The 23,479-nt window shown below is 35.1% G+C and overlaps 6 protein-coding genes across 6 annotated transcripts; 2 read left to right on the forward strand and 4 right to left on the reverse strand.

Moving 5' to 3' along the window:
• Window positions 1-778: 778 nt before the first annotated feature.
• LOC100633350 (60S ribosomal protein L36-like) lies at window positions 779-1,791 on the reverse strand. Its single transcript, XM_003388795.3, has 3 exons — window positions 1,660-1,791; window positions 1,476-1,610; window positions 779-1,078 (listed from the first exon to the last, which is right to left on the reverse strand). The coding sequence occupies exons 1-3, from the start codon at window positions 1,750-1,752 to the stop codon at window positions 965-967; spliced, it is 342 nt and encodes a 113-aa protein (XP_003388843.1). The 5' UTR covers window positions 1,753-1,791; the 3' UTR covers window positions 779-964.
• LOC100633477 (T-complex protein 1 subunit gamma-like) lies at window positions 1,780-8,431 on the forward strand. Its single transcript, XM_003388796.3, has 14 exons — window positions 1,780-1,865; window positions 1,918-1,979; window positions 2,030-2,080; window positions 2,231-2,293; window positions 2,352-2,448; window positions 2,594-2,714; window positions 4,493-4,679; window positions 5,232-5,381; window positions 5,542-5,674; window positions 5,866-6,131; window positions 6,845-6,967; window positions 7,111-7,230; window positions 7,860-7,991; window positions 8,221-8,431. The coding sequence occupies exons 1-14, from the start codon at window positions 1,838-1,840 to the stop codon at window positions 8,311-8,313; spliced, it is 1,626 nt and encodes a 541-aa protein (XP_003388844.1). The 5' UTR covers window positions 1,780-1,837; the 3' UTR covers window positions 8,314-8,431.
• Window positions 8,432-8,768: 337 nt separating this feature from the next.
• On the reverse strand, window positions 8,769-10,696 carry LOC100633692 (synaptotagmin-7-like). The gene is made up of 3 exons (XM_003388798.3): window positions 9,588-10,696; window positions 9,295-9,412; window positions 8,769-9,207 (listed from the first exon to the last, which is right to left on the reverse strand). Exons 1-3 carry the CDS (start codon window positions 10,656-10,658, stop codon window positions 8,906-8,908), a joined length of 1,491 nt encoding a protein of 496 aa, XP_003388846.1. The 5' UTR covers window positions 10,659-10,696; the 3' UTR covers window positions 8,769-8,905.
• Window positions 10,697-10,731: 35 nt separating this feature from the next.
• On the reverse strand, window positions 10,732-21,233 carry LOC100633820 (asparagine--tRNA ligase, cytoplasmic-like). The gene is made up of 22 exons (XM_003388799.3): window positions 21,094-21,233; window positions 19,839-19,918; window positions 19,683-19,748; window positions 19,421-19,513; window positions 19,217-19,306; window positions 19,009-19,087; window positions 16,687-16,757; window positions 16,344-16,430; window positions 15,988-16,131; window positions 15,839-15,879; window positions 15,705-15,741; window positions 15,577-15,654; window positions 15,266-15,387; window positions 14,996-15,065; window positions 14,225-14,290; window positions 13,958-13,986; window positions 13,173-13,257; window positions 12,989-13,036; window positions 12,693-12,776; window positions 12,287-12,349; window positions 11,749-11,817; window positions 10,732-10,994 (listed from the first exon to the last, which is right to left on the reverse strand). Exons 1-22 carry the CDS (start codon window positions 21,122-21,124, stop codon window positions 10,863-10,865), a joined length of 1,665 nt encoding a protein of 554 aa, XP_003388847.1. The 5' UTR covers window positions 21,125-21,233; the 3' UTR covers window positions 10,732-10,862.
• On the forward strand, window positions 17,065-18,871 carry LOC109584556 (uncharacterized). Its single transcript, XM_020000331.1, has 3 exons — window positions 17,065-17,152; window positions 17,207-17,539; window positions 18,112-18,871. Exons 1-3 carry the CDS (start codon window positions 17,098-17,100, stop codon window positions 18,780-18,782), a joined length of 1,059 nt encoding a protein of 352 aa, XP_019855890.1. The 5' UTR covers window positions 17,065-17,097; the 3' UTR covers window positions 18,783-18,871.
• Window positions 21,234-22,577: 1,344 nt separating the features above from the next.
• On the reverse strand, window positions 22,578-23,206 carry LOC109584557 (uncharacterized). Its single transcript, XM_020000332.1, has 2 exons — window positions 23,023-23,206; window positions 22,578-22,972 (listed from the first exon to the last, which is right to left on the reverse strand). Exons 1-2 carry the CDS (start codon window positions 23,072-23,074, stop codon window positions 22,602-22,604), a joined length of 423 nt encoding a protein of 140 aa, XP_019855891.1. The 5' UTR covers window positions 23,075-23,206; the 3' UTR covers window positions 22,578-22,601.
• Window positions 23,207-23,479: the final 273 nt, after the last annotated feature.

Raw genomic sequence — 23,479 nt, forward strand, 5'->3', positions numbered from 1 at the left:
TAAGGGACAACGCCATTAGGCCACAGGAAATACGAGTGATTTCTAACAAGATTTTGTGGCCCACCAAAATCACTGGTCCTCTCAATCTGTGCCCGCTGTCCAGGGAGTAGCTTGATATCTCCTTCCCACAGAGTTACATCTAGTCATTAAAAGAACACACAATGCAAATCATGTGTTGCACATTATGTTTGCCTACTTTTTCTTGCATTGATGTCAGCCTCTGTCTCACTGCTAGTACTGGCAATAGCACTCAAGCCCCACTGCAGTAAAATGAATCCAAGTACTAAGAAATATCCCTTCATCTTTCACTTAAGATTATGAATTTTTTTCCTGCAATGCTACACTTAGAGATACATTTTACTTTTATAGTTTTACGGAAGCCATGCAGCAAAAGTGGATATGAGAGCATGGCTTTCACATTTTCACACTCAAATTACTTCTTATTCACAAAGTGTGTAATAGTACATGCACATATTACATCATTTTCATATGTAATGTGAAGCCACTAGTTTGATTTAATTAATGCATTGAATATACACGTATAAGAGCAAGTACTCATACAGTACTGTATGTGGGCATATACTCATCATCGTCCCACAAAACATGTGGTCTTTCTTTAGTATGATTACGTGGCGCCACTCTCTGTGGTTGTGGATACCATTAAAAGTCGATAGTACGTGAAGTAGTAGTAACATCATTTAGAGTTTACCCACACACGTCATTTCCTAAAGATACTAATATTTATACCAACGCATTCAGTGACACATTGTGCAACATACACCAGTAACAATTCTTATCTCTGTAAGAACATATCTTAGCAACTACCACAAACAAATTAAGAAATACACTCAATATTATGTACATTACATACTATTAGAATCAGATCTCAAGTCATTTATCATTTTTATAATTTCAAAAGTATTATCAATAATAATATTATTAATGGTGTCTAAACAACAGGTGTTTAAGATGTACCACTTGCTGCAGCTGTGCCGGCTGCGTGCTGAGCTTTTCTTAGTTGCTGGAGATATTTCTGCATTTCTTCTCTCTTCTTTTTAGCACGACGATGAGTTCCCAGCTACAAAACAAGAGATCAGATGAATGCAAAGACCTAATCTAATTTAATGGCCACACAAACAGAAAACACACAAGATAGTTTTTCAGCTGAAGAACTCTTAACATATGCCACTCTAAAGTCAGTTGATAGAAGGATTGCACTTGTATATGTAAAGATTGATCCACTCAAACTAGATGTAGGTGGATAAGCCACATCAAAGTGATCATGGGATATCAAGTGAACCCATTTACTCCCGACATGTAGGCTCTTCTCCTATCAATTACACCCATGATATCTACACTAGCTCTCACCATACTTTATAATACTAAATACTTAAAAAATACCCTTATTATAGTGGGCGTGGCTAGGATAATGACGTCATACACCCACCCCTTTAATTAAATATTATAATCCTTACCCTCCTTTTGGCAAATTTGAGAGCTCTCTTATCTTTCTGGACCTTTAATAACTCGACCATTCTCTTCTCGTAAGGTGCCAACCCGCAAACCTCTTTCACAATCTCTCGAACAAATTTTACTCGCTTCCCAAGCCTCTGTAATAAAAATAATTAATTTAAAAATAAATCATAGATATCAACCTACCCCTTTCATGGAGGAGGGTCTGGTTTTCTTAGCAATGGGGGTAACCTTCTTCCCCTTTTTAAGCCCAACGCACATTTCATGTTGGATCCCCATATTGTCCTGAAAAAGAAAGAGCCTCGTGGTCAACTTCTGCGCATGCGCAGAGCCAAGACCACGTGCTCCTTCTCCAATTCCCAAAATGCAAGCAGGTCCCATTTTAGTTCTCAGTAAGTTCTAATTGATAATAAGTGATGAATACTAATTGATTACTTTTTATAGATCAGTCCACTAAACGTGAGACTGGCAGGAAAGCACAGCTGAGCAATATACAGGCAGGGAAGGTGGGTGGACCATATATAATTAATTAATGTTAATTATCATATTTATTCAGACAATAGCAGACGTTATAAGAACATGTCTTGGACCAAGAGCCATGCTAAAGGTACGGTATAAATTAACATCTCATTATGGGTGTGGTTGCGATGTAATTAATATTGATGCCACGCCTCTTTAAAATAATTAATTTTCACCTCATTAAAATTAATAATATTTTAATATTTAATAATAAAAGTAATTATTGAATATATTTTAGATGTTAATGGACCCAATGGGTGGTATTGTAATGACTAATGATGGCAATGCTATACTTCGTGAGGTAAGAGTTACAATTCCCCCAGCATTAAGATCAAATATTTATGCTTCTTTCCTTTCAGATTCAAGTCCAGAACCCAGCTGCAAAGACAATGATTGAAATAAGCAGAACACAAGATGAGGAGGTTGGGGACGGTACAACATCAGTCATTATTCTAGGTAAGATGGAATGGAACATTATATTAAATTTATCATTACTCGTATCTCTTCTCTTATACCTTTCTCTTTTCTTTTATTTGTCCTCTCTCTCTCCCCCTCTCTCTCTCTCTCTCCCCCTCTTTCTTGACTTTTCTCTTCTCTGTAGCTGGTGAAGTGTTGTCAGTGGCTGAGCCATTCCTTGCCCAGCAGATTCATCCAACTGTTATTATCAGTGCATTTAGACAAGCACTGGAAGATATGATTAATTATGCAAAGGATAAGATCAGGTATTCCTTATATTAGTTATAACATCTTTGTATGTAGAATAAAACAATTAATGTGTACAATTTTTCTACTAAGTGTATCAAAATGTTCTTAATTACTGTAGTTAGATAAAAGCCGTTAAGTGTGTAAAATATTTGCTCAGTACTTTTCATAAGCACCTGTTGGTTACCAGGGTGATCATTTTCCCACCTGCTAATCCAACAAGACTCATACCTACTAGTGATGGGGAATAGACTGAGTGGATCAGATATGCTTGAGCTCAGACCTCATCTTGAAGGATTTGAGCCAGAGTCACTGAGCAGGGTAATATGGGACGCCATCAAGCAGGTCGGAGTTGATGACAAGTATGAGGGATTTGGCATTCACTTTGAGGGAGACTCTGTTACTTTTTGGGACAGCGACGGGCTAGAGCAACTGCCACGATTAGCATTCCTTCAAATACTGGAACTGATAGCGAAGACCACGCTAGAGAGTTACAACCAGTTATACGGCATCAAGAAATCCTCGCCGACCCTGCAACTAGAACTGGCTCTTGATAACTTGAGTAAAGAGATAAGACAGTTAGAGTTGATCCAAGATCCTCAAGAAATGTATGATAGTCTGGACTCTATTCCTACTAATCCTTCTGCCCCTCATCAAACCAACCGTTCCTCTGTCGTTGAACTGATTCGTGTTAGACGAGGCTCCTGTGCTTGGTTTACTGCTGAAGGTAGCGAAGAGGATAAACCCAATCAACACGGGAGCAGCAGAGCCCTTGATGGAGGAAGGAGCATGACTAGTACTAGCAACATAGGAAAAGGTTTAAGGAAGTCTCCTTCAAGAGACGATCCCAAGCCATCCAGTGCCAGCCCTCAGTTCTTAACAGTTGAGAGGCAATGGAGGGACGCCAGTGATTATCCTCACCGTAAGAAAGGGAGTGAGAGATCTCGTAGGAATAGTCTGGTTGGTATAGAGGGTATCGTTGAGAGGATGCCCGAGTTGAGATCCCGCTATGAGAAGAGTCTTCACAGTCCTGTGGATGATAGGCTCGGCCGAGTGAGGAATAAAATGCAGAGTCTCACGTTTTTATTCTCACCAGTCAAGAAGAACAGCGAGGGGACGTGGGCATCTGCTGTTGAGATGACTAGCGATTATCAATGACTAATTATTTCACTATTAGTAGTACTACTTGTACATGCATGATAACTATTATTAGATTTAAGTGTCTTTACATTTGAATGTATTATTTAGAAACAGTATTTATCAATGTTTCAAGATTTTTATTTTTAATTGCTTAATGAGAGAAAAGTTTTTGTTGTTCAAAGTTTCTCATATTCTACTCCAATTTTTGATACCCAAAACTATGGAGCAGAATTAACTTTAAAACTTTTTTACATTATTATAATAGTGTATTAGAAAATTTAATGTTCTTAGTTCAAGTTGTAACATGTAGCGTATTTCTATGTGCTTAGCTACTTACTATATGCGACCATAATTGACAAAAGGTCCTTATGGCGGATAGGAAAATTGGTCTTTATAGCCTAAAGAATCCAACTTCCTAAGCTCCATTTATTATAAAATTACTCCAGAAGATGCAAAAAGTTACTATGTAACTTTTAGAAACAATTGTTGACTAACAGAACACTCACAGGTTGAAATTTTTCATTATAATGATGAATTTAAAAATCCGCCATAAGGTACCTTTTGTCAATTATGGTCACATATTCTTAAAACTACTACATTGTCATGTATTAAGTATTTCATTCTCTCTCTTCCTTTTCTCATAATACAAACTCTTTAGTGTTGAAGTTGATGTCAGTAATCGTGATGAGATGCTCAAGATTGTCAAGAGTGCCATTGGAACTAAATTCATACGCAACTGGTCTGACCTGGCCTGTGACATAGCAATGAGAGCAGTTCAGACTGTTGTGATTGATAAGGGAGACCGGAAAGAGATTGATATTAAAAGATATGTCAAAGTAGAGAAGGTACAATATATGTACTTGTACATAGCAATTGTGACACAGTATGGCATATATGTATGTGACTATAGCTTGTATCAAAGCAGGATTTCCCACAAAGCATGTGAAGTGAGCTGACAAGCATTATAATAATAGTATGTAAGGCAACTTCAAAAATTCATAAAAAATCCAATTTTGATCGGAATCAGCTCAAACTTTCTACACAGCTTAAGAACATGTATATGTATCAGAAAAAATTATAAAAATGAAGAATTCTCTCCTAGTCATTTTTGGCGAAATTTGGCCAAAATCCCTGTACTATAGCACAGGGACTTTGACTCGATTTTTGAGTAACTTTAAAAATTCATAAAAAATCCACACTTGATCGGAATCAGCTCAAACTTTCTGCACAACATAAGAACATGTATATGTATAAGAAAAAAATATATAAATGGAGAATTCTCTTTTTTGCCATTTTTGATTAAACTTGGCTGTATAATAGTACAGGGTCTTTGAAGCACCTTGAGCCTGTGTATTGTGCGATATGGAGTGCTAATTAATTCTTTTAATGCATTGTAGATACCTGGAGAGAGTACAGAGGAGAGTGAAGTACTCCAAGGTGTTATGTTCAATAAAGACGTGACACACCCTAAGATGAGACGAAGGATAGAGAACCCAAGGATTGTACTACTGGACTGTAACCTTGAATATAAGAAAGGAGAGAGCCAAGTAAGAGGAAGGGGGAGAGAGAGGGGGGAGGAAAGATGAAGAGAAAGAGAGAGAAAGAAATTAAGAAAGATGGAGAGAAAGAGAGAAATGATGTTGTAAGGGAAGAATGGAAGAGAAAAGAATCTGTCCTGTTTTTTAGAAGAAGTTTCTTCTCCTCTAGACTAATGTTGAGCTGTCCGGTGAAATGGATTTCAATCGTCTCCTACAACTAGAGGAAGAGTATATTGAGAAGATGTGCAATGAAATAATAGCAGTCAAACCTGACCTTGTCATCACAGAGAAAGGAGTATCGGGTCAGTCAATGTTTAATAATGATTCCCATTTGTATCACTAACAGAGAATTCTCCATTTATATTATTTCTGATGCATATATCATGTACTTGGTCTTTTGTTGTGTAAAAATTTTGAGTTGATTTGGATTAAAATTGTATTTTTTAAATTAAAAAAGTGACTTAATTAACATGTAATAATTATCATTATTCAGATCTTGCTCAGCACTACTTGTCAAAGAGCAATATCACTGCTATACGTCGAGTCCGTAAAACCGACAACAACAGAATAGCAAGAGTCTGTGGGGCGACCATTGTGAACCGCACGGACGAGCTAAAGGAGGAAGACGTGGGAACTGGTTGTGGTCTGTTCGAAGTGAAGAAGATTGGGGACGAGTATTTCACTTACCTGATCGACTGCAAGAATCCTCAAGCTTGTACTATTGTATTGAGGGGAGCCAGTAAAGACATTCTTGCTGAGGTATTTTTGTGGTTTGTTAGTTAATGATATTCATTGCTTACATAATTAACCAGTCAGGCAACCCACAATGCTATCATGAGGTTTTAGCAGTATTTAAACTCATAGCTGTATGTGAGATGCTAACCTTGTTCTTTGTGTATTGTTGTGCCCAAGCACAAAATTTTTGGAAGGACTTTGAGGTCCTGCCTTTGTGCTTATTGCTAAGATAATAAAAATTATTTTGTTCAAGTATCTCTAATGTGTCTCTTCAGATAGAGATTGGCAAATTAAGAAATTTGTGATTGATTCTGATTCCAAATACTTTTGAGACCGGAATCAATGGAATGGAATACCGAGTCCGAGTACTAAATCCATGCATGCGCAAAACCACGTGTTATCTATTACAGCACTAAAATGCAATAATAATGAATAATTAATGTGTTAACTATTATTGGTGTGGCTTAATTTGGAATCGTTTCAAATGATTCCCACTTCTCTTTTGATATACAATGTAAGTATGATTCCATTCACTACTTCATACACAGGCAACTTGTTGCTAGCAAAATTTGTAGTTACTTTGATCTTGTAAGTAACATGTTGCTAAGAATAGAACAGCCTTTTGTTTCTGGCAAAATGTTGCTTACAAATCAAAGTAACCACAAATGTTACAAGCAACAAGTTGCCTGTGTAGAAGGCCTTTATACATATGGTACTAGTATGTTCATTTTCATTAGATGGAGCGTAATCTTCAAGATGCTATGCAGGTGATCCGTAATGTTATTATTAATCCTCGTCTTGTTCCTGGGGGTGGAGCCTTTGAGATGGCACTAGCTCAGATGGTCAACGAAAAGGCCAAGGTACCTAATATATACAAGGAACTAAATATATGATATACCTTGAAACCATTTATAATTATGTTATGTGTTGTTGTGTACTAATTCAATTGCTGATTTTAGTTAGAGATCTTTATTCAATAGTGATCACTTCCTTTACTTTATAGAGTGTGGCTGGTGTACAGCAATGGCCTTATAAAGCAGTTGGTAAAGCACTGGAAGTTATTCCCTGTACTCTGATACAGAACTGTGGAGCAAGTACCATCAGGACTCTAACACAACTAAGAGTTAGTCCATATAAGTGGTTTTTTCGAGGGAATTATATTTTGCGAAATCTACTAAAATTTCAATTCACAGATTTTAATTTCGTGAATTCTACCACGTGGTGCCATCTGAGTACCATATTAAATTGATTTTTGTGGATTTTATTTTCGCAAATTAGGAAGGAATCCACCAAATTTGCAACCTTTGAAAAACCACTTATATACAGTACCTCCTCACACGTCGGAACTTATTAACATTTTTTGCCATATTAGCCATTACATGCATCATTAAATATGTATTATACTTGTATAATAAAGCAAGGAATCTATTAATTAATATGTTTATGCTTACTGTAATAATAACAGTACCGTATTTATAAACATGCTGTACATGTATTTATACTGCAGTCATACTTGTGTCATTTTGATGCTTGGCAGCATAACTATAATTATTAAGTGACAGTGAAGCAGTATTACTATGACACTAAGCCTTTATATGCAAGCATAACATTGTTAATAGATGCACTCTCCTTCCTGTTGATCCTTCAGTTTATGAGATTAAAGCTGAGAATTATTAAACTGATGAGATTACAAACGAGTTTTATTATGTCTCTAATGTCATTGTTTAATTTGGTACCTCTTGATCATTGTAGGCAAAGCAGGCAACAAGTGGCGGTCATACGTGGGGGATTGATGGTAACACTGGGAATATTGTGGATATGAATGAGCTGGGAGTGTGGGACCCTTTAGCTGTTAAGGAGCAGACACTAAAGACTGCTATTGAGGTGAATAATAGGGAAGATAATATCATATTGAAGGATAGTGAAAAGGAGACAAAGAGAGAGGGAGGAGGGATGAGAGGAAGGGGAGGGAGAGAGAGAAAGAAAGAAAGAAGTATTGAAGAAAAAGATAAGCAATATAGGATAATTAGCATTATCAATTATAAGTATATATACATGTACACTAATACATTGAGTTTATACTTGTATTATGTTTTTTTTTTCATGCCTCTAGACTGCAATCCTGTTGTTACGTATTGATGACATCGTCTCTGGTAGCAAGAAGAGCAAGGAAGAAGGAGGAGGTGGTATAGCCCCTGAACAATGATAGACTTCAACTCATTGTATTGTATTGTGTGGAAGGTGTTTTGTCAGTAGTAAAAATGTATTGATATCTGAAAATCATCTTGACAAAAAAGATTTTATACTTGTTATGAGATTGAAAAGTGCTTGATTATTGGCATATTTTTACTATTTCAGATTCACTTTTAAAATTCTTTTTTAATAGTCTTGTTTATAATACATTAAGGGTGTACATGTATTTGGCCCATCCTAACCACACACAGTGATGTATTGACTATCAGTTAGACACTTCAAGCAATACTCTTTAGTATGTTTCTTTATCTGTTTTTCTATTTACTATTGTGAATAATTCTGATTATGTTTATAATGCTGTACAAGCCACAACACTCCAGTGCTTATCTAAGTGTTAGTACACAGATGCCTTTTAAAGGAAGGGACCGGCTCTAGTCTTGTATATGTCACTGAGAATGGCTTCATTAGTTTCATAATTCAACTACCAAATATCTCCTTATAATTTGCAAAAGGTGTGTTTGCATGTAATTTAATTTGTAAAAGAAATAAAACAATTACTATACATTACACTAGTAGTATTGTTATTTTTATTGTTGTTTTTGTCACTAGTGGAGGTTGTGCCATTCGGCTATGTGTTTTCCAGGAGCTGTGATGACATCATTCCAATGCCTCAACTGATCGCCGGTTGAGTCAGGGCCTAGTCTTATCATACCCAGCTCCCGTAAGCGGCTGTGTTTATTTTCGTTGTATATCAGGACTGTTATCTTGATATCTCTAATGTTCTCCATGCCTACAGTACAGGAAACTGCCTCGTTGAATATCGGATTAGTGCTGTTTGATTTCTTTTTAGTTTTCAGTTTAGTGAGAATGCGATTCTTTAGCTCCACGCATACTTTAGCGACTGGGTCTAAAGAAAAGACAGAAAATAATAATACTGAAATCTTGCTATTCACAGGAAACTACTCTCATTCGTTACAGTGCATGGCATTTTTACCTGTTTCACTGCGATTATTATTAAGATCTTTAGCACGTAGTATAATAAAACTCAGCTTTCTATTGTCAGGATCAAAACACATTGACAGCAGTATAGTCCCTTTACTCTCCTGCTGGTCCTACAAACACCAATAGAAGATTAACTTTTTATATTCTTTGATATAGGACAAGAGTATTATACATACTGATATAGGTGAGTAGCTTTTTTTTGAACACTCAATTTACACGTCAAAGTGTAAACAAGGTGTCAAAACAACTTGTAATTTTAAAACAATAATAATGGATAGTACTTACTGGAGGTGTAAGTGGTAACGAGGCGTTCACTTCACCATTGATAAAGTCCAATTGCTTCAGAGCTAGTTCGGCTTTACCTAAGAGGACGTGTTTACCAAAAGCTTTATAATCCAATGCTTCGACATGCAGTATAGTGTCCAGCAGTTCCTCCTGGCTCACGTTACTATATTTTATCTCTTCCTCAAATATCGGAGCAGAGCTTCGTCTCTCTGTGCGGGTCTTTGAGGTTCGTCTAGGGCTCCTTCTCTCAGGGTTTGTGGGTGTGAAATAAACTCGGACGTAAGCATCAACTTCGTTACCATCGTCACGAAAAGGGAGCGAGTCAACTTTTAGTATTTTAATGATGAGGTCAGCACTGACGGTGATATCGTACCGAACGGTGAAGAAGACTTCCGGAGTCTTGCCGCTGTTTGGTGATGCTACGGTGCTGGTCGGAGGAGCAGGGAGGACATAGGCCGCCGGTGACCCGGTACGATGGGAAGGAAGTGGCGATGGGTCACGGAGTTCTCCTTCGCTTGTAGCACCTGCTGAATTCTCAGAATCAAACGTCTCACCACGTCGTATCACACGTCCCCCACGTCTATGTCCTTTTCTTTTCTTATGCTGCTGTCTCCCTGTGTCTTCTCTAGCAGAAGATGCAGGCTCATATGGTTTTGGTTGTGACATTGGATTGGGTATGAACGGGTAACGCTCACGGAATTTAGGACTGCTGATTTCAGGCTGGCTGATCTGTGATGCTGTTGTGAAAGGTTGTATGCTGCTGGTATCAAAGCGATCCAGACTAGGAGGGAATGGGAGTCGCTTGGTGCTGCCACCACCGCCGAAAGCTTTATTCAAATTATCGATGGAGTCTTTGGTCGGTACGGGACGATAGGGAACTCTTTTGCCCTGTTGGATCATATGCCTCCTCTTCACTGCACAGTAAATGAGTATTGTTAGTCCAATAGCTGCTACAGTGAGTAGAACTATTACAAGGACAGCGGCTAATATCACAAGGTCATCGCTTCTGTCAGAAGATGGTAGAGTGCTCACTGTAGAAGAACTAGAACTTCCAGGCTGGCTGGTATTCATGACACTCTCCCCTCTCCTCCTTTCTCTCTCTATCTCATAATTCTGCACTTTTTAACGGGAGAAGCCCCATAAGTATTACCGACAATAACATGCCAATTATTATAAAATTTTATTAATGCAATAATTATTTCTCAGCAAAAAGGCAAATTGAAAAGTCCCTCTTAATTTTATTGTGTTTCTCCCTATCTCTTTCATTCAATGTGTTCATGGCTTGCATCGCTCAATATAGCGTGGGTAGAGAGTGACGTCACGAATATGATTACGTCCTAAGAGCCAAACCAAGTATCGTTCCATTCCAAGGCCATATCCACCATGAGGACAAGAACCATACTTACGCTACAAAAACAAAAAAAACAACAGTAACAATAATTAATACTCATAAAAGTCAGGTATATACAATTCTTAGTATTTAGTGGTTCAAAAACTACACATTGTCTTTTATAAGTTCATGGAACCAGTGGAGGTCATAAAACACTAATACGATGTTATCCTAAATCCTGTTAGCATCTGTTTTAAAACTGAAACTATAGCAATTTTAAAATTTTAGCTAGGAACCAAAAACTAACAGAAACGATGCCAAAAATAAACCAAAATGGTACACTTTAACCTAAAAAACACCATAACCAGTGATATAATCAGTTTACATACTCCACTTAAGAGTGCTTGTGAGATTCAAGGCTTGGCCTACCAAAACTTGTACCCCCTCACTCCAGTATTGTGTGTCAGGTAACAAGACATGACAGGAAGTATGTTCTGTATGAGTACAGCCCAAGAGAAGCCGATCAAAGAGCCAAATCTCTTTATAATTATTAAAATTAAATATGTACGCAAATTGTAATGTACTTTTAATCCATACAGGATACATAATAGTTAAACTCACTAAAACAGGGCAATAAAACAGACAACCTTTTAATGCAATTGTAAAACAGAGAACCTGTTAATGGTATACAATCGTGTAGTGCATGCTCATGTTTTGTACCGGAAGCTTTAATACAAAAGAATCCAGTGCAATGACTAGAGATTAATGGTTCAAATAAGTCCAATCAGTATAATACACACACAATGTTGAATCAGCATAATGGGTCATTACCTGATCAGTGTACCAGTAATATGGTGCTGGATCAATCCCTTCTCTCTTGAATCCGCTCAATAATTCCTCCTACAAAAACAACAGCATATATGTATGTGCATTCATGAGTGAAGACCATCCATAAATGCATTGCTGCTGTCATAGTAAACTTTATGACTTATGAGAATAACATACAGTATATACTCAACACTTAATGCATAATAAATATTATGTATACAGCTTGCTCAACACTTTATGCATAGTATACTGTAAATGGAGTCAGTATTTGTGACTGCAGTAATGTTCCCAATAGGTATACATTTACACTCAGTACATGATAGGGTTAACACTTAAATGCAGTGATTCAGGGCCAATGAAGAGTAGTATAACTGATGATTAACAATTTGATGTCAATAGGGCTCCAGATATTATTCAAATTAAACAGCTGCCTCTTTTTTAAATATTGTAAATATTATCATGCTTTTATACTACATTTTATGCAGACAATTTGTATAAAAACATCCTAAGTTGTGGCTGCCTAAAAATAGACTACACTTACCTCATTCCATATCCTCATTGAGCCACCAACAATCTCCCCCACACCTGGAACCAACAGATCAACCTACAAACACACACAACAGACTATGAAAGTGCATGACAAACAAATATCAATGAGTGTTTAAGTGAGGAAATCATGCACTATAGTATAATACAGAGTGAGCAGAAATACATATAAAGAGCCCTTATATTATGCATGTATAATGGTTTATGCATGTTGTCTCAATGTGCATCATGTACAGAGAGAGTACTGTATATGTTAAAGGTGTCTTTGGAGCAAATGAAGTGAAAGTAAACATTTAATGTATTTTTGGAGCAATGCAGCAAATGTTGGAGCATGTTTACCTCAGTATGTGCATGTGTGTGTGTGTGGATGCTAAATTGTGTGTCTAAGGATAAACACTAACTGATTCCGTGAGCCTCTTGTCTTCCGGACATCTCGGCATGTAAAATGATTTGATCTCAGCAGGAAAACGGCAGAGAAGAATAGGCTATCATATGAGAATAAAGAGATATACTTAATTAGTAACTGATAGTGTAGAGCATGACACACGGTATAGTAAACAGATATACCATATAAGCTAAATGAGACACCTACACTATAGAATATATACAAATGTACTTAATAATGCAATACTCATATCAAGACCTTATGTATGTACATGTGTTGTATGTGCATGTACATGTACATGCAGTTACAAACCTCATTAATTTTATCGGTCATCTTTCTCTCAGGAGCTTCCGGAATATCCTAAAAGTAATAAAAAATAAATTACTACTTCTCTTTATGTTGTCTTCTCTCTTCCTCCCTCTCTCCATTAAAGTCCTTCTCTCCTTGTCCCTCCCTCCCTCTCTCTCTTTGCCAATAATCCCACAGTACACATTACCTCTCCAAACTCATAAAAGGTGCCATCATCTTTAGTAATGTTGTTCTCCTTGAGGTACACTATAGCATCAGCATAATTCATCCTCCTGTATCAATATAATAAAAATACATTGTATGGTATGATAGTTAATAAAAAATACATACAAATGTAACTAAATTATTATAAAACAGATTGCAATACATGCCTGTATGCCTTTAATGATGTTATTTCAAATTTTAAACTGTCACCTGTCTATAGTGTATCTAGTCTAAGCCCTACACACTTTAGTAGCTATACTAGTACCATGCTCAAACACTAAGCCAAGATTGTTTACTATTCAACAACCACAAAAGGGCTGAATGAATTAAAGAGAATCTCTTCTTTAAGACACAAGATAAGATACAATAGCTTAAATAACCCGTTTACTAGTGGACTTGGGTCAGTAAACTTTCATCTGAACACATTCCATTCAACTTTGTGAAATGAAACGTGACACTTCACTCCATAAATACACATGTATAAACTATGAAGTAATGGAGGACTATATAGTTATTATTTCATACATTTGTTTCACTCAATCAATCAAAGCATATGCTAATAATTATACAACTTTGCCCACACAAGCTCAAGTTCACTTTAAAATCATCACCAGGAGTCGACTCATTATGTGTGTGTGCGTCTGGATGTGTGTAATTATACATTATGAAAATAATAAACAATCATTAGTAATGGTTGCTGACACAGCATAGCCTCGTGACTGGTCAACAGGAATCAACAGGAAGGGAAATGAGTTAATGTGTGCTTACTTGAACGGCTTCTTTGGCAACTTGATGTCCTGTTATAAGAAAATGGAAGAAGGAACATTATTCGCAAAATATATACTATAATCATCATGAATAATGATACAAAAGCTAGAGCAGTGTATAAAGTAATGAAAATGCTTTTAGAAAGTACAAGAAATAGTTTGAGCAGGATTTTGTAGTAAATCAAAATAAAGATAATACATGCATGAACACTGTACATGTACATGTATAACATGTATATGTATATGTACATGCACAACATGCACTCACTGGATTGAGTTCAAGTACAAGCTCCCATATTGGAGACTTGGAGAGTCGCTCAGCAACATCACAGACCTACACAGACATTAATAAGGAGAAGATACTTTGAAACAAATACAAGAAAGGTTATATGGATGAAGGTTTTATTTGTTAAGCAACTTTGAAAATTTATTTTAAAATATAAATTTTAAGTTAGGAATCAGCTCAAACTTTCTACATAGCATAAGTACATGTACATCAATATGTATCAGAAAATATAATAAAAACTTGGGGTGTTTCTAGAGCCATTAATTTTACAGAAAAAACCATGGGCTATTATAGTCCATGCTTTTTTTCAAAATTTGCTAGTTTTAAAAAAGTGCTCATAACTCCAGAATTTGAGCTTGGAATCGGCTCAAACTTTCTACACAGCATAAGGACATCAATATGCATCAGAAAATGTAATAAAAAGTTGAGGTGATTTCGTAGCCATTTTTTTGAAAAAACCATGGGCTATTTCATGCTTTTTTTCAAAATTTGCTAGTTTTTGAAAAGTGCTCATAACTCCAGAATTTGAGTTCGGAATTGGCTCAAACTTTCTACACAGCATAAAGGCATCAATATGCATTAGAAAATGTAATAAAAATTTGGGGTGATTTCGGGGCCATTTTTTCGAAAAAACCATGGGCTATAGTCCATGCTTTTTTTCAAAATTTGCTAGTTTTAAAAGTGCTCATAACTCTAGAAATTACAATAGAAAATTACAAAAAAAGAGAAGACCGATCATATATAAATCATTACCAGGTCCTCTACTTTGTCCAAGAGATCCTCAAATGAAATAAAGGGACACTCAGCTTCAATATGAGTGTATCTATAATAAAAACAATAGATTATAAGGAGACACAACAGTACAACTTTACTGATAATAGAATTAAACATTTTTATTATTAATATACCACATTACAATGTACATGTACATGGATAGTATAAGCTAGTGTATGATACTCATTATTTATTTATTTATCCATTTATTTATTTATTTATTTATTTGTTTATTTTATTTTATCTTACTCTGCAATGTGTCTTCTAGTTCGTGATGGTTCAGCACGATAAGACTGCGCCATACAAAACACATCACCCAGTGATGGGATGCAAGTCTCAAGGTATAACTGAGAAGACTGGGTTAGATAAGCCTACAAAATAATAATAATAATATATAATGGAAACATATATCTTAAGTTCATTTTATACTTCAGGATTTTTATAATTGTGTGTAATAATTCATAGAACATTAGATTATCAATACAATAGTTACATAGTTCAAACGTTTGCTAAATTAGTACACACAACTAAAGTTGTACTACAAGTATCATGATTCATACCTCATCACCAAAATAATCCAGTTTAAATAAAGTGGCTCCGCCCTCAACTTGTGTCTTTACCAAAGTGGGAGGAGTTACCTGTGACAGTGTAAAGCTAGTAACATGTGTACATGTACATGTATAAGTACCTCAATGTATCCTCTGTCAAAGAAGTGCTGACGAAAACTAAAAGAGAGAAGATGAAAATAGTTTTAAAAATCTACCTAGCTTTTTCTTCTCCCCCACCTCTCTCCCACTCTCTCTATCATTCGTTATCACTTACCAAAATCCCACCGTTGAACGAACTCGGAATATCTTTGACAACTAGACGTATTATAAAACAAAAAGAAAAATGTACATCTCAAAAAAGGGCAAAATCAAAAATAAAATAATAAAACATTGCCAACTAAAAGGTATTATTATTAGGTTTACCACGTCTCCCCTTAGCATCATGTGTCTTTGGTCTAACTGGACGTCAACCAGTGAGTCTTCATTCACTAGATTATCAGCTCCACCTGGAGGAGAGAGCCCAACCACCTCCCAATAATCACACACCAACTCGTGACCACCTGGAGCCTATTAGGAAATGTACAGGTAAATGTATATGTACATGTACATGTATTATATGTACATAACGTGTAGTGAAAAAATTGTGCATAATATAAATTTAAATTTGAAGGAGTAACATCCTGCAAATACAAATGTAATAGGAAGTGAATATTTAATAGAAATTACTGGTAAAAGATCTCTATTATTAGTACACTAGGAATATACAAGAGTATACTGACCGATTTCCCTTCAGGCAGTGCTTTAATCACACCATATACTTTAACAGTGGCTTCAGTTGAGAGGAGGAGAGCTTCATACGACTGACACTATAATAAAGAAAATAATAACATTACATGTGTATACTGTATAGCGCTTTAATTTTGCGGAGCTAAAATTTCGTGGATTGATAAAAATCAAATTTTTGCGGATTCACAATGCTAGTGCCACACCTTTAATGGCAATTGAAATTTTAGCGGATCTTTAATTTCGCGGTTTCATGCTAACCGCGAAAATAGCAAAAGTTTAGCTCCTCAAAAATAAAGCGCTATACGGTAATATTTATTTAAAAAATACTATACTAACCAGAACATTAGATAATACACATTGAAGTAGACCAGTACCATCTCTCAATACAATGAACATCAATGATGTACCTATCAATACAATAAGCATATTAATCATCGCAGCACTCCTATCACTATCAATAATACATGTATTTAAAGTGTGTTTGTGCCCTCATTTTACTGGTTAGATTGCAACAGGAATATCTATTCTCATAGCTAATAGCTAGGCATCACTCATATAGCTAGGACTGTAGTACATGTAGTGTACTCACACTTCTAACCAAAGTAATCTTATCCACGTGTATGTATACATCAGTTGAAGACTTAAAACATATACATGTTCAATTTACTAAATTACTATACATTATATATCATTTCCTGTTGTGATCATGTGACAGTGAGTGAAAGAAAACTATAACACAGTAAGAAAATGGCTACTAAAGGCCCATCAGAAGCTTTTGTGAGTGTTTGTGACAGAGAACTAGGTAAAGTGTCTATATTCTACTAATCTAATGTGATAGTTTCTCTCATTGTAATAGGCATTGATGACTTTTATGATGTGTATGATAAAATTGAGTCACTTTCTGCTCGTTGGAAGCCAATTGCCATTTCATTGCATATGAAACTGGACACCATCAGTAAAATAAGAGCTAATGCTAATGGAGATACGACTGCTTGTCTTCAAGAGGTCCTCGAGTGCTGGCTAAAGAAAGATTATGATTACGAACGTCATGGTGTTCCTTGCTGGAGGAGAGTGTGTGTGGCTGTTAAAAAAGGAGGTGACTCAGCATTAGCTGATGAAATAGCTCAGGAACATCCAGTTACTGAAGGGACTACCCCTCATACTAGAACTACTCGTGCTAGAGGAGCTGGTAAATAATATATTAAATTTCACATAATTTTAAAATAATACTATGTACTTAGCCTAAAACCTAAAATTTGAAAAAAATCCTTTTCTATGAATTTTAATTTTTACAAGTTCCCTGTAAGTACATGTGATTGGATGAAACACCGAAAACTTCATAGAATAAGCTTCTATGAAAACAGCAAAAGTTGTGGCCCATAACTAATTGTATCACAGTCTTTAATTTAAAAACATAATAGACAGATTGCTTTTAAAATATTTTTTAATGTGTTGCAAACTTTAAAATTCCTTATAAGTGGTTTTTTCAGGGAAATTATATTTCACAAATTCTGCTAAATTTTCAATTTGCAAATTTTAATTTTGCAAATTCTACCACGTGCCATGTGAGTACCATATTAAATTGATTTTGCAGATTTCATTTTTGCAAATCTGTGAAAATTGCAATGATAAAAAACTACTTACATGTATACATGTAGAATATCAAGAGTATACACTATCTAGTACCTATTAAAACTTTTACAAAATTAGAAGCATTTGAATGAATTTCAAGGGTCAGGTAAACTTTATAATCATTTTTAGGTTCTACAGCCAGTATACCGACTCCTTCTATCTATGTTCCTAAGACCATAACCAACTTTGAGCTACACAGAGAGTTATCTGAAATACAGGAGCAATTTGCTGAAGCGGTTCAAAAAACAATAAAATACTATCCAAAAGAATGGTTGCCAGATCTTATCGAATACATCACAGCACATATCACCACTTTACTTGGTCCTGAGCATACTCCAGATAAAGCACAGGCAGTTAGAAAAGAGTTCAAAAATATAACAACTATTGCAGATTTTTTTGGTTTACTACAAGATAAGTACACATCGTGGTTCAAGCACGAACCATTAACAAACCTTATTGTTGAAAATGACACCACCTGCCCATATCAAGATTATGAGAATGAATCAGACAAAGAGTATAATGAGGATCGTACTCCTAACCTTTACTATGTAGAAAAAGCACCAACTTCTTGGTATCGATATAAAGAACGTTTACATAGCTACTTTAAGAAGTGCATTACAGTAGCTGATCCTGCTTCATATGGAATAACTGATGCTCCTCCTGGTAAACAAATAATAGTAGTTAATGTTGATCGAGGTGACTATAATGAAAATGACCGCCACTTCTTACGAAAAGCAATACCACGAGAGCTTGACAGACCTGATTTGACACTCTACCTTTGCCAAGTTCTTTCTAATTAGAACTACCGGTACCAGTAGTTTAGAATTTTTTCTATTTGATACATGTACACATTGACAACTACATGTAAAGTTACTTGCATTAAACATATTTTTATAATACATTACTTTAGTATAATATTGATTTAATATCATTTCAATAATAATCTAAAATTCTTTAAAAATGATGCTTCAAATACAAAAGTTTTGATTCCAGGATATACACATTCATAATACAGTGATAGCTGACCTTGTCTCCTCAGTCTGTGTATCCATCCATTAATAGCAACACGAGTCTCACGATTAGCTATACTGTCACGTATCTTTATCTAAACATAATCAATAAAATACAATAGAAAATCTTACATGCATATTGATATAGATTTGATAAAAAGTGCTGCTAATTATTTTAACAGTTATATAAGTAATATAAATAATAACAATAATAATGGCCTCACAGTTTTAGCAGGGGGTAGAGATGGATCCTGCTCAAACTTGATCTGTTTTGCCTTTTCAAGATTCTCAGCACGACGAAGCATGTCTTCCTTCTACATAATCATAGTAAAAATTAATAATAACACAATAATGATATTAGTTCATTAATATTATACTGGACACAGTACAAGGAAAGAGGTACAAATGTTAGTGATTGTGTGTCTTACATCTTTCTCTTCTTTGGCTGCTCCTTTGTATTGCTCACGCTGGTATATCTTCTTAATCTTCTTTAATTGACTCAATGAGACTTCTTCATATCGCTGACAACAACAAATTAATAATAATAATAATAATAATAATAATAACAATAATAATAATAATAATAATAACGATAATATTAATAATAATAATAACGATAATATTAATAGTAAAAATAAAAATAATAACAATAAAAATAACAGTAATATTTAACTAATAGTTACTTCTTACTTTATCATCACTTTTAGCATCGACCATAATCAATGAAGATTCATCACTACCACTGGCTCTCAATGCCTACAGTACAACATAATACACATCATAGCAGCCATGAGCACAATTATAAGTAAAATTATGAGTGCATGTACAGTGCATGTACATGTATACCTGGAGTACAGTCTTGAATGGTTTAGATTCAGTACCATCGCCAGTTGAATCATCACCTTCCTTGTCAGACGTATAATACACTGTAATAATAATACACTGTAATAATAATACACTGTAATTTTCTTTTTTACTTTTAAAAAACCTCATAAACTAAAGATGGGTGGTTCAATAACAATTGCTAGTTTTATGGATACTACATTGTATTGATACAATGTAGATATATAGTACAGGAACATTGGCCAAATTTTGTCAAAAATTAAAAAGGAGGAAGCTCTATAATTTTTTTCTAATACATATACATGTACTTATGTTGTGTAGAAATGTTGAGCTCATTCCGATTTAAATTGGATGTTTTATAAATTTTTAAGCTGCTACGAAATTGGGCAAATGTCCCTGTACTATAGTATTGGGCTACATTTTGCCAAAATTTAAAAGGAGAGAATTTATTGGGGCGAGCCTGAGCTCGCCCCACTCTAGCTATACTCTCAGTCACGCCCCGTCTGTCCCTCTGTCTGTCTGTCTGTCCTCGTACGTCACCCCTATTTAACTGCATTCGAAATAATGCGGTATTTGAAAAAAATGAAAAAAAAATTATTGCTCTTATTGTCTTTTTTCCATCATATACGGTTTTTTGTAACACGTGTTGTTAGTAGTAAAAAGCAAGAAAACTTTTAACTATAAGAATTGTTACTTCTTATCAGCTATGAGCAGCTTTCAAGGAAGTAGCAGTAGCAAAGAAGAGAAGCGGCTTCTTCGCAATGAACGTGACAGAGAGAGAAGGAGGAACGAGACGTCTCAACAAAGAGAAGCTGAAGCTCGGCTAGCTAAAAGGAGAGTCAAGGATGGGGCTCGTCGAGAGGCTCGTAAGGAAAAGGAGCAACAGCTACAGAGACAACAACGTTTATCAGTGGACAGGAGTAGCTCTCGATCAAGAAGACAGCATGAGACAACTCCTGATAGAGAACTACGCCAAATAAAATTTGACAATGATAATTATAATAACAAATGCTTGCTCAGGCTCGCCCCCAAATGCTCTGCATTCATCTAGTATAATTATTTCTAAATGTAAATTGCTTGTTTGTGCCAACATATTACATAAGTACATAAAATATGTACATATCCTCAATTATTCATAAAGCCAGTTAGTTTGGGGTAACTACATCACAGTTTTAAAGATAATACAGACACACACACAATTGTATACATAAAGTACATGTGTTAAAATATCTCACAATTTATCTTGTCGGTGACTAACCTTTCTTACTAGCCTCGGCTGTACTGGCCATTCTTCAGTAAGTATATGGCACAAGAGAAGGAGGGCACGTGTACAAGAGAATGAATGAAAAAAGAGGACAACGTGAAAAGGGCCAAGCCAAAATGGTAAGGGACTTCCTCCTTGGTAATGAGTTAATGAATTTAATTAAAATTGTTGATAGTGTTAATACTCAATTCAAGTTTTTTGCTATAATAATTATTGGTGCAACTTGACATGATACACAAAAAATACATAACTACATTTCTACAAAATGGCACAAATTTACCATCATTCTAGTTGATAATAAGCAAACAAGGAAGGTAAATGTGATGCATGTTGTTTGCAAAGCCATCAGTGGAGTGTATCAATATTTTCATATTGTTTCTCTGTTGTTGGTGGACCAGAAATCTGTTCATATTCTGGTGTCCGTGATGAATAAGCTAAATTAACATCAACTGGGATATCTTTCAGTCTATCAATTGATCTACCTATAAAGTATAATACACACAATCCCATGGTTAAACTAACTTTTATTAATGGATTTCTTATGAAAATAGCAACTGATGATCAAAGCAGCTAATGCTGTTACTATAGATGAGATAATGCAACTCACAATCACTGAAGAGACAACTGCAACAACATTACTACTGCATTCACCTATCCATTTAAGCAAATGTTAAGTAGACATTATGATGTTATACGTACAAGAAGAAATCAGACAAGTAGGAGTTACAGTTGATATTTGAGTCTGGATTTTTGTAGTTTGTATTGATATTATAGCAGTACTACTATATATATTTGATAATAAAGAAGATACTATAAAATTATTAAGATAAATTGAATTTATGTCAACACAATGACAAACCTTGAGATTCAATAGTGACATTTACTTTTCCACTCTTTACAGATCCAGCTCCATTAGTGACTATACACTGGTATGCTCCTACATACTGTTGGGTGAGGGAAGAGATAGTGAGCTCAGAGTAAGAGGATTGTGTGATAACTGTGATATAAGGATCACTATTAGGATCAAGTAATGAGTCATTATGCTCCCACTTCACATCAATGGAATTATCATAAGTTTCATATGTACAATTGATAACAACAGGTCCTGTTGTTTGATAAATATAAATAGAAACTGCTGGAAGGCCTGACAAAGATAAACAATAACAAGTCAAATATTTAGATACAATAACTTACTTAGTGGCTGTACATTAACAGTGACTGTAGTTTCTCTGTTAATGCCTGGTAAATCAATGTGTGTTGATCGGCAAGTATAGCTACCACTAGCTGCTCTGTCAATATTTATTAAATTCAAGATTAAAGGAGGATTATTAATGACAGGTGTTAGTTCACTACCATCACTATCATTAATCCATACATAACGTACTGCATTGCCAGTATTACCAGGATCAGAACATGTTAATGTTAAATTAGAGCCTTCAATAATATTATTAGCTGTGCCATTAATAGATACTGTTGGGTTCAGAAAGACTATTTTTAAATAATTATAAACATATAGGCAAAGCAATTATGCTTAGTTCACCATAATTTCCAAAAGTTATCCTGCTTTGTTGACCAGCAGTTGATGATGAGCATGTTATAGTATCACCAACATTAACAAGATCATCAGGATACTCCAGGGTCATACGCATAGTATCAGATGTACTTGATAGATTAACATTTCCATTAAAGTCTCTATCATTCAGTACAGTACTGCCCTTCCTCCATACACCATCAGAAAAGGTAAAAAAGTTGCCTTCATTAGTAAAGAACCTACATTGAAGGCATAATGGCTCTGTCAATGGAACATGGATGGTTCTATCATTTAAAATAAAAAAAGAGACGACATCAGGAGGACATTGAGCCACAGTGAAACCTATAATAATGATGAAAATAATTTGCAATACAAAAAATTAGACTTCTCACCTACAGATAAGAAGGTTACCATCAAAGGAACAAGTAGATCTATCATATTCATCTTTGTTTATAACTCAAATTGATTCTATCAGACACTCCTACAACTGTTATTTTATTTGCAATAAACATAATAATGATACAAAAAATGATAATGAACTACAAACACAAAATATACTAATAATAAAAATAAAAGTAAAAAATTAATTGGAATAGTTTTTGTCACCATACTCATCCCCGTTGATGCCTATAGAAATAGCAAAATATAATCAAAATAGCTAATGTAGATATAATACAAGTAAGTCTGATAACTAACAGCAGCTGAAAAATTTAATTGTACATAGAGTACATTATCAATGATCGTACACCATCAATTTTCGGACACTTGTTTTAGGAAAACTATACATTGCCATCTCATGAAACTGCAAAGTATTATAGCAATAGTTATCCTTTATTTGCGTGACAAAAC

Source organism: Amphimedon queenslandica, unplaced genomic scaffold (genome assembly GCF_000090795.2).
Source record: "Amphimedon queenslandica unplaced genomic scaffold, v1.1 AMPQUscaffold_13198, whole genome shotgun sequence".
Lineage (NCBI taxonomy): Eukaryota > Metazoa > Porifera > Demospongiae > Haplosclerida > Niphatidae > Amphimedon > Amphimedon queenslandica.